The sequence below is a fragment of the Histomonas meleagridis genome, assembly GCF_020186115.1.
Source record: "Histomonas meleagridis strain 2922-C6/04-10x chromosome Unknown scaffold_61, whole genome shotgun sequence".
NCBI lineage: Eukaryota > Parabasalia > Tritrichomonadida > Dientamoebidae > Histomonas > Histomonas meleagridis.
Genome location: NW_027150931.1, coordinates 615,786 through 631,224, shown reverse-complemented (window position 1 = coordinate 631,224; position 15,439 = coordinate 615,786). Strand labels below are relative to the sequence as shown.

The 15,439-nt window shown below is 24.1% G+C and overlaps 3 protein-coding genes across 3 annotated transcripts; 2 read left to right on the top strand and 1 right to left on the bottom strand.

Annotated features, from left to right (window-relative positions):
• Positions 1-5,988: 5,988 nt before the first annotated feature.
• GO595_010249 (uncharacterized protein) lies at positions 5,989-7,329 on the top strand (the record flags this gene model as incomplete). The annotated part of the gene is made up of 1 exon (XM_067912907.1): positions 5,989-7,329. One exon carries the CDS (start codon positions 5,989-5,991, stop codon positions 7,327-7,329), a length of 1,341 nt encoding a protein of 446 aa, XP_067768987.1.
• Positions 7,330-7,547: 218 nt separating this feature from the next.
• On the bottom strand, positions 7,548-8,147 carry GO595_010248 (40S ribosomal protein S8-B; the record flags this gene model as incomplete). The annotated part of the gene is made up of 1 exon (XM_067912906.1): positions 7,548-8,147. The coding sequence occupies one exon, from the start codon at positions 8,145-8,147 to the stop codon at positions 7,548-7,550; it is 600 nt and encodes a 199-aa protein (XP_067768986.1).
• Positions 8,148-8,223: 76 nt separating this feature from the next.
• On the top strand, positions 8,224-8,808 carry GO595_010247 (Stromal cell-derived factor 2; the record flags this gene model as incomplete). Its single annotated transcript, XM_067912905.1, has 1 exon — positions 8,224-8,808. The coding sequence occupies one exon, from the start codon at positions 8,224-8,226 to the stop codon at positions 8,806-8,808; it is 585 nt and encodes a 194-aa protein (XP_067768985.1).
• Between the last annotated feature and the right edge of the window lie 6,631 nt (positions 8,809-15,439).

The following is a 15,439-nucleotide window of genomic DNA, read 5'->3' as shown; positions in this document are numbered from 1 at the left end:
ATGTAAAACCTCAACATATTTTTCTAAATAAATTAAAATTTTAATTATCACCTACCAAAATCTTACAAATTTCAAATTTATTAAATATTTTCAAATTTTCAAAATGAAGTATTTTTGAAAATACATCCATAAACTCAATTCTTAAATTTTTAAGTTTAGAACCACAAGTAAATTCTTTAATTAAATTTATATATTATTCTAAATCAACCACAATTATCACCAGCATTTTCTTTTAAAGTGAATTCTAGACCAGGATAAAATTAATCCAATTAAACCTTCAAGTTTATTTAGAGATTGAGCTAACATTGAAATGAAATTGAATATCGAATTTTAATTTTGTTGAGAAAATAGAAGTTTGAAACGTTCGAGGGTCTACCAAGTTGTAAGAGTTAAAGTCGATATTGTTGAGACTAAAAATGTAGAAAGACTGTACGAACAACATAAATGTATAAATATTGATTTCTTTGGCGCCAACATTGTGATTTAAATTTTTTGGTGTGAAATGCCACCCCGAAGAAAAAAGTGACATAGGAAATTTGAATTAATTTGTCATAATCCCTACTTCAAAAATGGAAACTCATACAAAGAAATTACTCATCAATTTGGAAAAGATTATACAAAATCTCAATGAAGAAAACATACGAACGTCTGTTGAATCAATTATGGGAATGTTTACTCCAGAATCTCCAATTTCATTTCTTCAGACAATTTGTCGGTTAATATATTCTTTTTTCATATCTCAGGCGAATGATATTGGTGTTTATTTTGAAGCTTTAAAAATACTTCAGTTGGACGAAACAATTCAAAGAAACCGTCTCGAAATATTTGATATTTTCAGCAAATATCTTCTTCGATTAAAAACACAAGAATCATATTATATTCTTGAAAAAATGATTGAAAAAGGAATGATCGAAATAAACACTATAAAAAACATTGAAACTTTTTATTTTGCACATTATCAAACAATTGAAGCAATTAAAACAAAAGAGTTTCCATTCAAAACCGAATTTATTTCAAATCTTGAAGAACTTTCAAAAGATGGTTGGAAACTTCATAAAGAATTAATTAAAGAAGGAGTTAATCCAAATGAAATTGCCAAAATTATTCGAAATGATGATTTAGAAAAATTACAAGAAATTTCATCACAAAATGATTTTAAATTTAATCAAACAATTAAACCATCACTTTATGAGAGATATTCTTTTATTAATCAAGAAGATGTTACAGCAATTGATTATTGTGCATTTTTTGGATCAATTAAATGTTTTAAATATTTATTAATTAATGGATCAAATATTAAAAATACATTAAAATATGCAATTGCAGGAGGAAATTTAGAAATTATTCATTTATGTGAACAAAATAATGCAAAAAATGAAGAAGTATATGAAACAGCAATTAAATTTCATAGAAATGATATTTTTCATTATTTTTTTGATAACAAAGAATGTGAAATTGATGATTTTGTAATAGTTGAGGATTTAACTATTTATGGAAATAAATGCATTCAGTATAGCAATTATGAAATTTTTTTCTTTTTGGAAGAAGAAGAAGGAATGAAAGCCAATACAAAAATGCTAAGTTTATCTGCACAAATAGATAATATATTTCTTTTCAAAGACTTTAATCAAAAAATAGAAATTCCGAAAAATATTTTATTCTCATCAGAATATTTGAATTCAGAAATTTTCACATTCATTATTAAAAAAAGGAATAAATGTAAATATCAAAAATATTCATTTTTAATTTAAAATATTTTATTTTCAAATTTGATAAATGATTTTTTAATTTGGAATTTATTCAAAATAATTTGGACAGCACTTATATTAGCATCTAAAAATAATCATATTGAAATTATTGAATTATTACTTCAATTTAAAGAAATTGATGTAAATATCAAAAATATTCATTTTTAATTTAAAATATTTTATTTTATTATTTGATATTTCTAAATATTATTTGGAATTTCATTAATTTTATTGATACAGCACTTTGTTGGTCAAGTGCAAATGGGAATATTGAAATTACACAATTATTACAAAAAAAAAAAAAAATAGATGTAAATATCAAAAATATTCATTATTAATTTATAATATTTTATTTTCAAATTTAATAAATGATTTTTTAATTTGGAATTTATTCAAAATAATTTGGACAGCACTTATGTTAGCATCTAAAAATAATCATATTGAAATTGTTATATTATTACTTCAATTTAAAGAAATTGATGTAAATATCAAAAATATTCATTTTTAATTTAAAATATTTTATTTTATTATTTGATATTTCTAAATATTATTTGGAATTTCATTAATTTTATTGATACAGCACTTTGTTGGTCAAGTGCAAATGGGAATATTGAAATTACACAATTATTACTTCAAAATAAAAAAATAGATGTAAATATCAAAAATATTCATTATTAATTTATAATATTTTATTTTCAAATTTGATAAATGATTTTTTAATTTGGAATTTATTCAAAATAATTTGGACAGCACTTATATTAGCATCTAAAAATAATCATATTGAAATTATTGAATTATTACTTCAAAATAGAGAAATTGATGTAAATATCAAAGATATTCATTATTAATTCATAAAATTTTATTTACAAATTTAATAAATGATTTTTTAATTTGGAATTTATTCAAAATAATTTGGACAGCTCTTATTTATGCATCTAAAAATAATCATATTGAAATTATTAAATTATTACTTCAATTTAAAGAAATTGATGTAAATATCAAAGGTATTCATTTTTAATTTAAAATATTTTATTTTCAAATTTGAGAAATGATTTTTTAATTTGGAATTTATTCAAGATAATTTTTACACCACTTATGAATGCATCTAAAAATAATCAAATTGAAATTATTAAATTATTACTTCAATTTAAAGAAATTGATGTAAATATCAAAAATATTCATTATTAATTCATAAAATTTAAATTTCTAATTTTATATTTCTAAATATTATTTGGAATTTCATTAATTTTATTGATACAGCACTTTGTTGGTCAAGTGCAAATGGGAATATTGAAATTACACAATTATTACTTCAAAATAAAAAAATAGATGTAAATATCAAAAATATTCATTATTAATTTATAATATTTTATTTTCAAATTTGATAAATGATTTTTTAATTTGGAATTTATTCAAAATAATTTGGACAGCACTTATGTTAGCATCTAAAAATAATCATATTGAAATTATTAAATTATTACTTCAAAATAGAGAAATTGATGTAAATATCAAAAATATTCATTATTAATTCATAAAATTTAAATTTCTAATTTTATATTTCTAAATATTATTTGGAATTTCATTAATTTTATTGATACAGCACTTTGTTGGTCAAGTGCAAATGGGAATATTGAAATTACACAATTATTACTTCAAAATAAAAAAAATAGATGTAAATATCAAAAAATATTCATTATTAATTTATAATATTTTATTTTCAAATTTGATAAATGACTTTTTAATTTGGAATTTATTCAAAATAATTTGGACAGCACTTATGTTAGCATCTAAAAATAATCATATTGAAATTATTAAATTATTACTTCAAAATAGAGAAATTGATGTAAATATCAAAAATATTCATTATTAATTTATAATATTTTAATTTATAATTTTATATTTCTAATTATTATTTAGAATTTCTTTAATTTTTATTGATACAGCACTTTGTTGGTCAAGTGCAAATGGGAATATTGAAATTACACAATTATTACTTCAAAATAAAAAAATAGATGTAAATATCAAAAATATTCATTATTAATTTATAATATTTTATTTTCAAATTTGATAAATGATTTTTTAATTTGGAATTTATTCAAAATAATTTGGACAGCACTTATGTTAGCATCTAAAAATAATCATATTGAAATTATTGAATTATTACTTCAAAATAGAGAAATTGATGTAAATATCAAAAATATTCATTTTTAATTTAAAATATTTTAATTTATTATTTGATATTTCTAAATATTATTTGGAATTTCATTAATTTTATTGATACAGCTTCCACAATTGCAGCTAATAAGGGAGCATATGAAATAGTTGAATTGATTGAACAGCATTTATACAACAATCGGTAAATAGGCCAAGGCAATCTGCACGAAGTAAAAATAAAGGTAGTAAATATTACTTTTATACATTGATTTTCGTATTTCTAGACCTAACTTTAGATAATTTTTCTCCTTTAAAAATAAATAATCATAAATAAAGAAACAAAAACTTATCTAATACCAACTCTAATATAATAACCAAGCAACATATGAAATTAACATCAAAATGAGCATAAGAGCGTAGATATATATAAACCAAAATATAATCATGATAATACTCCTCGACATTGGAAAGTTAAATGGTTGCCAATTATAAATATTGAAAAATATCCTGGAACAACATGGGAACCTACATCAAATTTAACAAATTGTGTTTATGATATTTTTTGTTATCTTCATAAATTATATTTAAGAAAATCAGAATCATATCAAAAAATTATAAATGAATTAAAATATTTAAATATTGTAGATGAAAATGATTTATTTTATCTCAAAATAATGAACAACGAACTATCAGAAGAAGAAGAAAACGTATATTTTGACATTGTTGAAGAAATAACTAAAATAATTCCTCAAGAGAGGAAGAAATATATAAATATAAAAAATATAATTTGTCAATGGAAAATACAACATAAAGAGAAAATAGTTGCAAGAACAAAAAGGTTTGTTCGGAGAAGACTTAAGTTCTTTCAGGTCCAGGTAGTTTTTCGATTAAAGGTATTTTACTTATATTTTCAGTAACCGGTTTCACAACATTATTGATAACTTTCTTTACTACTACTTTTTCTACAGGTTTAATAATTTTATTTTTGATCCAATTACCAGTTTTTTTAAGCCATTTTTAATTTTATTCCATGCTCCCCAAACCATTAATAATTAACAAAAATAATTTATATATATTTTTTATTTAAATATAGGTTGAATTATATCATCAGTTACATTAAAGATTTTATTTAATGGTATTTTTTTTTCAAAGGTTTAGTATTTTGTAAAGTTTTTCGATTCTTTTTAATTACTTTATAACTTGCTTCTAAACCTTTTTTAACACTTTCTTTTAGAATTGGTAGAACATGTTTTAATAAAGCACCCACTTTTTGAATACCATTTAGAATTTTATTCCAAACTCCCCAAGCCATTAATAAATTATTTGTTGGTTTTAAGAGTTCAAATTAAATATTAGAACAATTACAAATTATGTCAAATAATATATCAACAGGTTATCAACAAAATGAATGTTGTGGTAAAGGTTATCGTTATTCTACAATTAAACCATATTCTGAAAAGAAAACACGTGTAAATATACACATTCATTATATGAAAATGTATCTAATTTTTCACAATCATTTTGTGGTACATATGTAAATTTAGTTGAAACAGATGATTATACTTGTTTCGAAAATCCTGTTTATAATAATGTTCAATTGACTACAGCAAGTCAAAATTATCCAGATGAACCTGTATCTACTCTAGGAGCTAGATTTTTACAATATCAATTAGTTGCTTCAGATTTAGAAATTAAGAAATAATTTTCATATCACAACAAAACAATAATAATGATGCATTTTTAATCATTAAATTTGAAACAAAATAGTAAATGATATCCATTGTTTAATTACAATAAGTAAAAATGCTTGAAATCATAAATACATTCAAAATATGAACATGTATCATAAATATATAAGAAACTCCTTTTGAAAGAGGATAAATTCATCCATGGAACAAATTTAATTTGTTTAAATTTGAACAAAACAAATAAATTTCCACTGGCATTTCTTATCTCGTATACCAATGAATTATTTTTCATAGTGCAATATAATGTTATACCTTACTTGAGTTGTTAATCATTTTTTTTTTTGTAAACTTTTTGATAAGCATATGGAAGTTTTATCGGTTTCAAATCTCTATTTCCTATGTCGATCGGGCCACAATCCGATAATGATCTCCAAAGCATTGAAATTGAAGATGTTGATACAACGCCATCTACGCTTCTTGAAAATGCTTCATCAAAATCTCTCAAAACAACATATATTATGTTCTTTTGTTTTATAATTCTCCATATTTATTCTGCAATAATATCACCACCAACAACAATTCACAAAGAGAGCAGATATTCTACATCACAATATTATAATGATATTCCACTTGATTTCGAGATTTTTATTTCAACTTTAACTCGACAACATCGCTACGCTGATGTCAGTCTTTCCCTCATCAGGAATAAGGCAAGTGGTCCAGACTCGTTATCCGTTACACTAAAATTAGAAGTGCTTTTGTTAAAAGATCATCAACTTGTTAAAAGCTTCAATGTTTCTTCTATTCCTACCCAAACTGCCAAATTCTCTGCCAAATCCAGTGCCAGTAATTTGATTCCAGTTATCAATCAAGTTATTGACGGCTTTGATGAAATCAACATTAAAACAAACGTCGAAACAAACTTCAGCAAAATCTCAAGTGTTGTTTTTAAGTCAAGTTACTACAACCCTAATTACAAGAGATATAATGATTCATTAGGGTTATTGAATACAATCCTTGTTGGATATATTCTTTTTGTTTTCTTTTCAAAGAGCACACAAGGAAACAACAAGTTCTATCAAGTAATTTCATTAATTCTTGGTACTTTTGCAATTGTTGCTTCAAATCCATTATCATTTTTCATTTCCAGTCCACAATTCTACGTAGTTGTAAATCCGTTATCCATTTCTCTTGTTGTTTCTTTCTTCCGGTTTACTCTTATGATGCTTATGAAGAAAGTTCGCAGTAATAATAATTCCGTTGGCCTTATCTCCATAATTTTCAACCTTGTCATATTTACCTTGAACTTTTTCATCAGTTCGTTTGCACTTAATGAGCGCTTTTCCTTCAATATTTCATCAAAAACATCAAAAGATGTATCATTTGAAAATATTAATGCATACTTTGACTGCTTGTATTTCCTCTACAACGTCATCAGCCTCATAATATTATACTGTACGAACTTTGAGAAGCAATCCAGACAGATTATTTTCATAACCGTTTTGCTAATTTTGACAAATGCGGTTTCAGCTTTTTCAAATGTTTACTGTCTTTTTGATGACGAGTTAAAGTCATCAAAGATTCGGTATGATGTATTCACCCTCCTACATATCACAGCTGCTGCATTCACTATATACTTCCATCAGCCTTACACAGATTCTTCAGAGTATGTCCAGGTAGAGGAAGCAAATAATTTTGATCAGGATAATGACCTGAATCTGGATGGAATAAGCGAATGAAGTAAATTATGAAATATAACTTTTTTAATAGAGAAACAAAGAAAAGTAAACACTTCAAAAAGTGAATTTCTATGTTTTATTCTTTTTTTGAATGAACGATATGGTGATTTCATCTTCGATTTATGTTTTTGACCAAATTTGGTGAACTTTGGCGATTTTAAACTCATTTTGTTTGAAAGAAAGATGTTAATGTGGTGAAGGATTAAATTTTAATGTGCTTATTTCTTGCCCTTCTTGGAGACACGTGCCATGTAGAAGTCTAATTCCTCTCCTTCGAGGATGTAACCATCAGCGCGACCGCATTGACCTGGACGAGATGCAATTGCTGCAAGAACACGACCTTGATCAAATTGTGAAACTAAGTTATTGGCAAGTGGGGCTTCGTTAGCAAGTTTTTCCCATCTTTGTTTAACTCTTTCGCTAACATTTGCAGGCTTTTCGTATTGAGAGCGACCAAGTCCTTTTCCATAATGGCGTTCGTACCATTGCTTGAATGGAGCGGAATCAATGGAAACGATGGATCCCTTTGTAAGTGTGTTTGTACGGACGAATTCGTTATCTGATGGATGATAAACTGTTGAAAGAATACGTGTTTTACGTGAAACGTTTTCTGATGCCCATGAAAATGTACCATGGTCAAGACGGAGTGCCCTGCGCTTGTAGTTACCACCACGTGTACGAACAAGATGGATTCTCTTTTCACCGATACGTGTGTTAGCAGCTGGACGACCGACTGCATGGTTACGCTTGTTACGCCATGCGACTGAACGTGCGCCTGATTTTGCGCGCTTAAGATCTCCCATACGAGTAATACCCATTTGCTGAAAGGCTCGACCAAACCGCCATAAAACGGTTTTCATAAACTATTCAATACTTAAGCAAAAAAAAATCTGAATGTTTTTGTTTTTACATTTATGTTCAGCAATTCAACCAACTGTAAGATATGCATCAGTTATCCAATTAAAAAATGTTTACTCTAAAAATAGATTGTCAGTAACAACAGAAACAGGATCATTCCAAAGCCCAACAATTTATAGTTCACGTCCTCCATTTGAAGATGGCTGGACATGGTCAATTGATTCTGTTAGTGATAGTGTTTTTATTTCAGGTCAACCTGTTCAATGTAATGGAAATATAACAATTCGAAATCCATTAACAAAATTATATGTAAGTACTAAGCCAAGTAGCGGTGGTGTAGAAGTTGTTCCATCAATTCACAATGATGATTCATCAACTCAATGGCAAGTTATATGTTCAAGTGGTACAGAATGGGTCAAAGGTGAGAAAGTACAATTTTATAACATCGCTCACAAATGTTTCCTTTCCACTTCTTTAGAAGGCAGACAGGAATTACTTAATAAGTTTAATGTCACATGCTCTTCTCTTTCAGCAGATACAATTTGGAAAGCTTCACAAGGAGTATATATAATGCCCAATGAAGAAAAGCCTAAAGAAGACTATTATGACAGCGAACTCTAAAACTACATTAAAATTTTTTAAATTATTTTTTTTTTTTTTTTTTATTTATCGAAAAAGCAAAACCATTTTAATATCATTTAATAAATTTCATTATGCAAAGCCAATTTTTACTTAAAATTATTTCCAATATATCAGAAGTAAATTCATAAAAAATTATAACCGCATTCTATCGTTAAGTAAAACTAACAATTATTTTTGAATGCATATATGGTCACTTTAACAATTTTATTTTTTTTATTTTTTTAGTTTTCGGCTTCTTTATTCTTTAATAATTCCTTTTTAATATTATAAGATTTCTTCAAAATATTTTCGTATTCCTTTGGGAAATTATATTTATCCAAATCAGGTAAATACTCTACTAATTGTTCTATTTTACTTTCATTTACATTCAAACATATACCGATTTGTTTAAGGTATTTTGTTGTATCATGTGATTGTTTTGCTTTAATTTCTGCATATTTACAAATATTCTTGAACGTTTTCAATACTTTATCGAAAACTGCCAACTTAAAAGATAAATGTAAAAACTTTACAACTGCGGGGTAACTCATTTCTACCTTATGGAATATCTTTGGTATAACATCTATGGTCCAATTTGCCTCATTTACAGCGTTTTCAGTTTCTAATAAGTCATCCATATATTCGAATACAGGTACAGCATCCACAGAATATTCCGGATTTAGAAGCATTTGTGCGTAGCTATCAGAACGTTCTTTCAAGTTTTCATTATAATATTCGATATGGAACAATAATACGTATAAATCATTAGCGAAATTACTTGCTTGAAACTTGGAATAATATTTACCTCTATAAATAACCAATTTCTTTAAGTTTAATCTAAAGTTAGAATCAAAGTTTGCACATAATACATTTATGATAGCAAATAAATCATTACAATTTAAAGAGTTACATGAACAATCAATTAATTTACCAATGTCCACTTGTTTATATTTATTTATTATATTTAATTCTTTATCTAATAAGAATAATTGTAAGAATTTTAATGTTGTTTCATATGTATTCTTTTCTTTAGCTGTATAAGTATTAGTATTAATTGCAAATATTTGTTGCATACAAATGTCATTAATTTTGACTTTAAATGTATCACTTAAATGTTTATATAATAATTTAAATAATATGAAATATGATTCACCACAATAAGTAAAGTTCGAAAACATTTCTTCATTAAATAATGACAATAATGATTCAAGGATTTTAGGATCTTGATCAATATAATTACAAATAATTCGTATGAACTTCATAAATATTAACGAATGTTTTTCATCTTTTATATTAATTAATGTATTAATCTTTTGATATATTGGATTATTACATATAAATTGAATATCTTCAAGTTGTGCCTTTTCTAAATAAGGTAAAAATGAATTAAGAATATCTATGATTTGATTACAAGTTAATGAATTAATATTAACAAATACTTCATTAAACATTTCATTAAATGTTTCATTCATAACTTCATATGGGAATATTGATATTATATTAATACATTCAAGTAAATGATAATCAAATTTTAATTGCATTTCTTTAAAGACATTATATAACAATGATATTAATGGTGTATTATCTTGTGTTAATAAATTCAACTTGATTAATATCCATTTATATATTCTAAATAAATTAAGTAAATAAAACCCATCTTCATTATTAATGTTTTGATGATTAATATAATTATCGGGCGCTTCAACAACATTTTCAATAAAGAAATTATTAATTTGTTCAAATAAGTTCCCTAATATTTCTTGATCTTTTTCTGTAATATTTTCTGTTTTATTATTTTCTCGTTGTTTAATTGAATTCATTAAATTTTTAATATATTTCGGTAAATCTTCAAGTAATTTGATGTCTTTAAATATATCATATATTAATATTTCAATTAAACATCGAATTTCTTTATTAGGATCAGTAATTAATTGAAGTAATAATTGAGTTTGTTCGATAATTAATTTAGATAAAGTTCGATTACCTTCAATTATTTGTGAGTCAAGTTTCCTTAAGAAATTAGTTAAAGTAAATGAATGATTTTTACTATTATGTAATATATTAATTATTTCTACGATTTCTTCTTGACTTTTATTAATTACATATGATTGAATAATTATAGCAAAGATAAAATCAATTTCATTTTGTGAAGGATTAGTTAAAACATTAATAAATGTTGATAAATTAATGATTCTTTTAGTATATAATGTTTGGATTAAAGTTGCAAATGATTTAATTTGTGTAACTGATTGTAATATTAATGAAGTATGATATATAACTGTACCGATTAAAGATTCATTTGAATATTGAGCTAAAAGATTTAATGATTCAAATATATATGATAAATTAATGTTTTGTATTATTGGTGTTGATCGTTGATTCGAATATACAATTGTAATGAAATTCATTAATATTTGGATCCAATTATTATTTATTGCTAATTCAATAGCTTCTTTATTAGTTGATAAATAAGCATTTATAATTATTGTAATGTTTGGTATTTGTCTCCAAGTTTTCATTAATTGTGTATTTAACATTTTAATTATTTCATTCACAAAGTTAAATGATGTTGTAGTATTTGATTTATGTAATACTTCACATATAAATCCATTTAATGTTTCAGTAATTTCTGTTGAACTTGAATTAATAAAAATAGATTTAATATTTTCTTGATTTTTAAGAATGAAATTCATTGCGAATTCTATAGAATTATCAAATGAATTCATTACTTTACATATTTTAGTTTTGAATTGATTATAATATGATGATAAACCTGAATGACAAAATATATTAAAGAAATATTTTAATATAACTTCTAAATCATTAATATTTAATATAAAATCAAATGTTGATTTAGAAAAGATTGATTGTATTTTCATGAATTCTTCATTATCTTCATTAATTTCTTTAATTAATTCTTGTGAACAATAATCCGATAAATTATCTATTTCTTGATCAAATCGTAATTTAATTTCTTCATCATTAATATTTACTTTAATACTTGAATTAATCTTTCGATAAAATAATAATACTGCGGATGGATTAGCTTTATCATAATCATCATAAGTATCATAAGTCTTTTCTGATTTACCAAATGCTTCTTCTTCAAATTTCGTTTGAGATATTTCAGATACTTCAGTATCATTAAATAATATCCATTTATTATTAATACGTACAATTGAATAATAATGTCCTCCATTCGCTGTACCGACATGTAATACTACGCCCATTAATGCATATTTAGAATCATCTGTTTTCTCACTTAAATATTCATTAATATTTAAATCATATGGAAATTCAAATCGATCATTGATTTTATATCGTTGGAATGTCTCTAAGTTATATTCAAATCGTTTTAATTGTAAGACTAATACTTCTGGTGCTTTAGAGATTTTAGCATAACTATTAACAGTAACTTTATGATCAATAGCATTAAAATCAGATATTTGTTCACTTTCAATATATGAATTAAATGATTCATATACATTTTTATGATTCTTAATTTCTAAACATATTGTATAAAATGGTTCAATATTAGATGATTTATAAGGATCATTAATAGCTTCAAATGTATGTTTAATCTCTCCTTGAAACATCGAATATAATTCTTTAGGTAATTGATCCAAAAAATATTGTAAAAACTCAAAAGCATCATGTTGTTCATGTGTATTAACTATAACTTTACCCCAACCTTTCCAACATGAACAAAATCCAGATGTGTCGACATATTTCCTTTCACTTAATAATAACTTAGCAAATATTTTTTGGATTTCAGATTGTGATTCATCATTAGGTTTAAATGTTATAACTAAAAATCGAAATGGTAATGTATAATAAAGTTGTTGAAATACTGAATTCATATAACATGTAGAACCTAAATTTCGTAATCCTAAATAACCTAATTTACTTTTAGCGAAATTAGATGGTTTATAATTCCATCGATCAGTAGTAATATTAAATATATTTCTTAAATAACTTAATGTTTCTTCACTAAAGTCTCCTGATGTTAAATAACTACATAATAAATATAAATTATATTGTGTTGTAGAATCATCAATTCGAAATGCTAATGATAATATTTGATTTGTATAATGTAAAAATCGATCATTAATTTTAATTTCTGATTTAATTAATGATATAATAACTTGACATAAACCAATTAATGTTTCTTGTGTAGATACTAATAATAAAGAAATACAATTTTCTATTAATTCTTCAATATTATATAAATCTTTTACATATGTTATTGTATGTGAAAATATTTCAATAAAGAAATTATTCACATTTTCAATTGATTTAATATGTTTTAAACATATTTCAAATATTTCTTTTTTGTTTTCTAAACATAATATAAAATGTGTGAATGAATTTAATTCATTGTTCTTATTATTAATTGATTCCATTATCTTTTCAATTAATTCCATTTGATTTTCGATAACATTTGTAACTTTTTCCGGATTAATTTGAACTATATAACTTAATAAATCGGATGATGATTTAATTGTATTTTTACTAACTCGTTTATTTAATAAAATCTTTAATAAATATGGTACTATATTTTCGATGTTTTCTTCTAATAATGAATTATCCATTTGTGATATTATTAAATTTAAAATTCGTTTCAATCCTTTAAATGGTGGTTTTCTATTTAACATATAACTTAAAAGATATTTATATATATCATTAGTTATTATTATATTTTCTTTAATTAATATTTGTAATTTATATACAAATAAATAAGAATTTTTAATTTCTTTAAACATTTCTAATAAATTTTCGGAATTCTTTAATGTACGAATTACATTTTTATTTGTAGGTAATCGATTTAATATTTGATATATTTGAAATGCTAACAAATTATCTTCATTAATATTTTCTAATAAATCAATTAATTCTGTTGAAAAATCATTTTCTATTAAATGAATTATTAAATATTCAGTTTTATCTTTTTTAATTTCTTTTGTAGAATCGATTTTTATTTCGAAAGTTTCATTAATATTATCAATATAATTACTTAATGTATAACTTTTATGTTGTAGTATACAATAATTTTTATGATAAATATAAAAATAATTTGGATCAATTCCTAATATTGTACCAACTCTTTCTTTAAATTCAGATGATGTTAATGATAAACTTGCTTTCATATGATACTCTTTATTTTTATATTTCATATTAATATTTATCATTAAATCATCATCATATTTATCTTCTTTATGTAATTTAATACCTAAATCATCTAAATCAAATAATTTCGATTCTTTATCAATTATCATTTGCATTAATCTTAATGAACGTGCTTGAGAAACATAATTCAATTTTAATGTTTCTTCGAAATAATTAACTAATATTTGATTCCTTTTATGTGTTAAAGTTGAATAAACTTTAGTAAATAATGATAATAAAATTTTTGTGATTTCAAATGAAATATCATTTGATTTAACATTAGATAAAAGATTAAAAAATATATCAAAAAATGTTAATGGTAAAACTGTGATAACAAAATCTTTTGGTACTTTTCGATGTTCATAATTACTATGATAAAATGCTTTATAAACACTTTCGATTTTTCCTTCTCGAAGATTTACAACTAATATAAAAATACGTAAAAAATATATAAATGGAAATGTTACCTTTTCATAATCAATTTTAGAGATAACTTCATAAATTTGAGTTTCTGTTTCTTGATCTAATGATAATGTACCTTTTTCATCTAATATCTTCTTAAGGAATATCCATAAATGATCATCAATACCAAATTCTAATAATTGATTAAATGTTTGTGTAGTTATTATTAGATCATTTCGATCAAATATTATCGACATAAGTTTATAAAAGTTATCTAAATTCGACGTATTCTTTGGTATTTTCTCAATTAATTTCTCCGTTAAGTTTTCTCCTTCATCATTATACGTATTTTTAAGGATACATCGTAATGTTTCTAAATAATATGATTGATTTTCTTCATCATCAAGTTTTTCAGCACAATAATCAATGATTTCTTTCTTTGGCATACGATATATTTTAGAAATAGTTGTTATCGCAGGTATTAATCCTTCATTATCTTGATGAGTTTTACCTAATTCAATAAGACGTATAGATAATTCAACTGATAAATCTAATTTTTTCTCATTTTTAGCAATAAATTTGATGATTTCAGATATAAATAAAAATATTTGGGGTGTAATAGGATCTTTTGAGGTTATCCTGTCAATAAATGATAACGTTTTCTCTTTGCTTGTTTGTCCTAATAACATTGCAACAATTGATAACAATGTGTTCTTCTCTGATGAATGGGCGGTTTGAGCTTTCTCCCAAAACAATTCAACTTGATCGGGCTTCAGAATTTTGTGAAGAAACGGTTTTATGACCTCAATAAGTTTCGGATGTAAATATTGATCGGCAATTTTGTCTCCGATTGTAGTCTCATTGGCCCATTTTGTGAACTTCAATTCATAATAAGCATGATATTCATAAATCTTCGCTAATGTTTGGCCACCAATTATCTGTAAATTTAAAACTGACGTTGTAATAAGAAATTCGGAATAAGACATAAGGTCAAATAAAATGGGATCTGCTATAGGCTGATTTGGTATAACAAGTATATTAAATGCATTAAATGTTCTGGTTA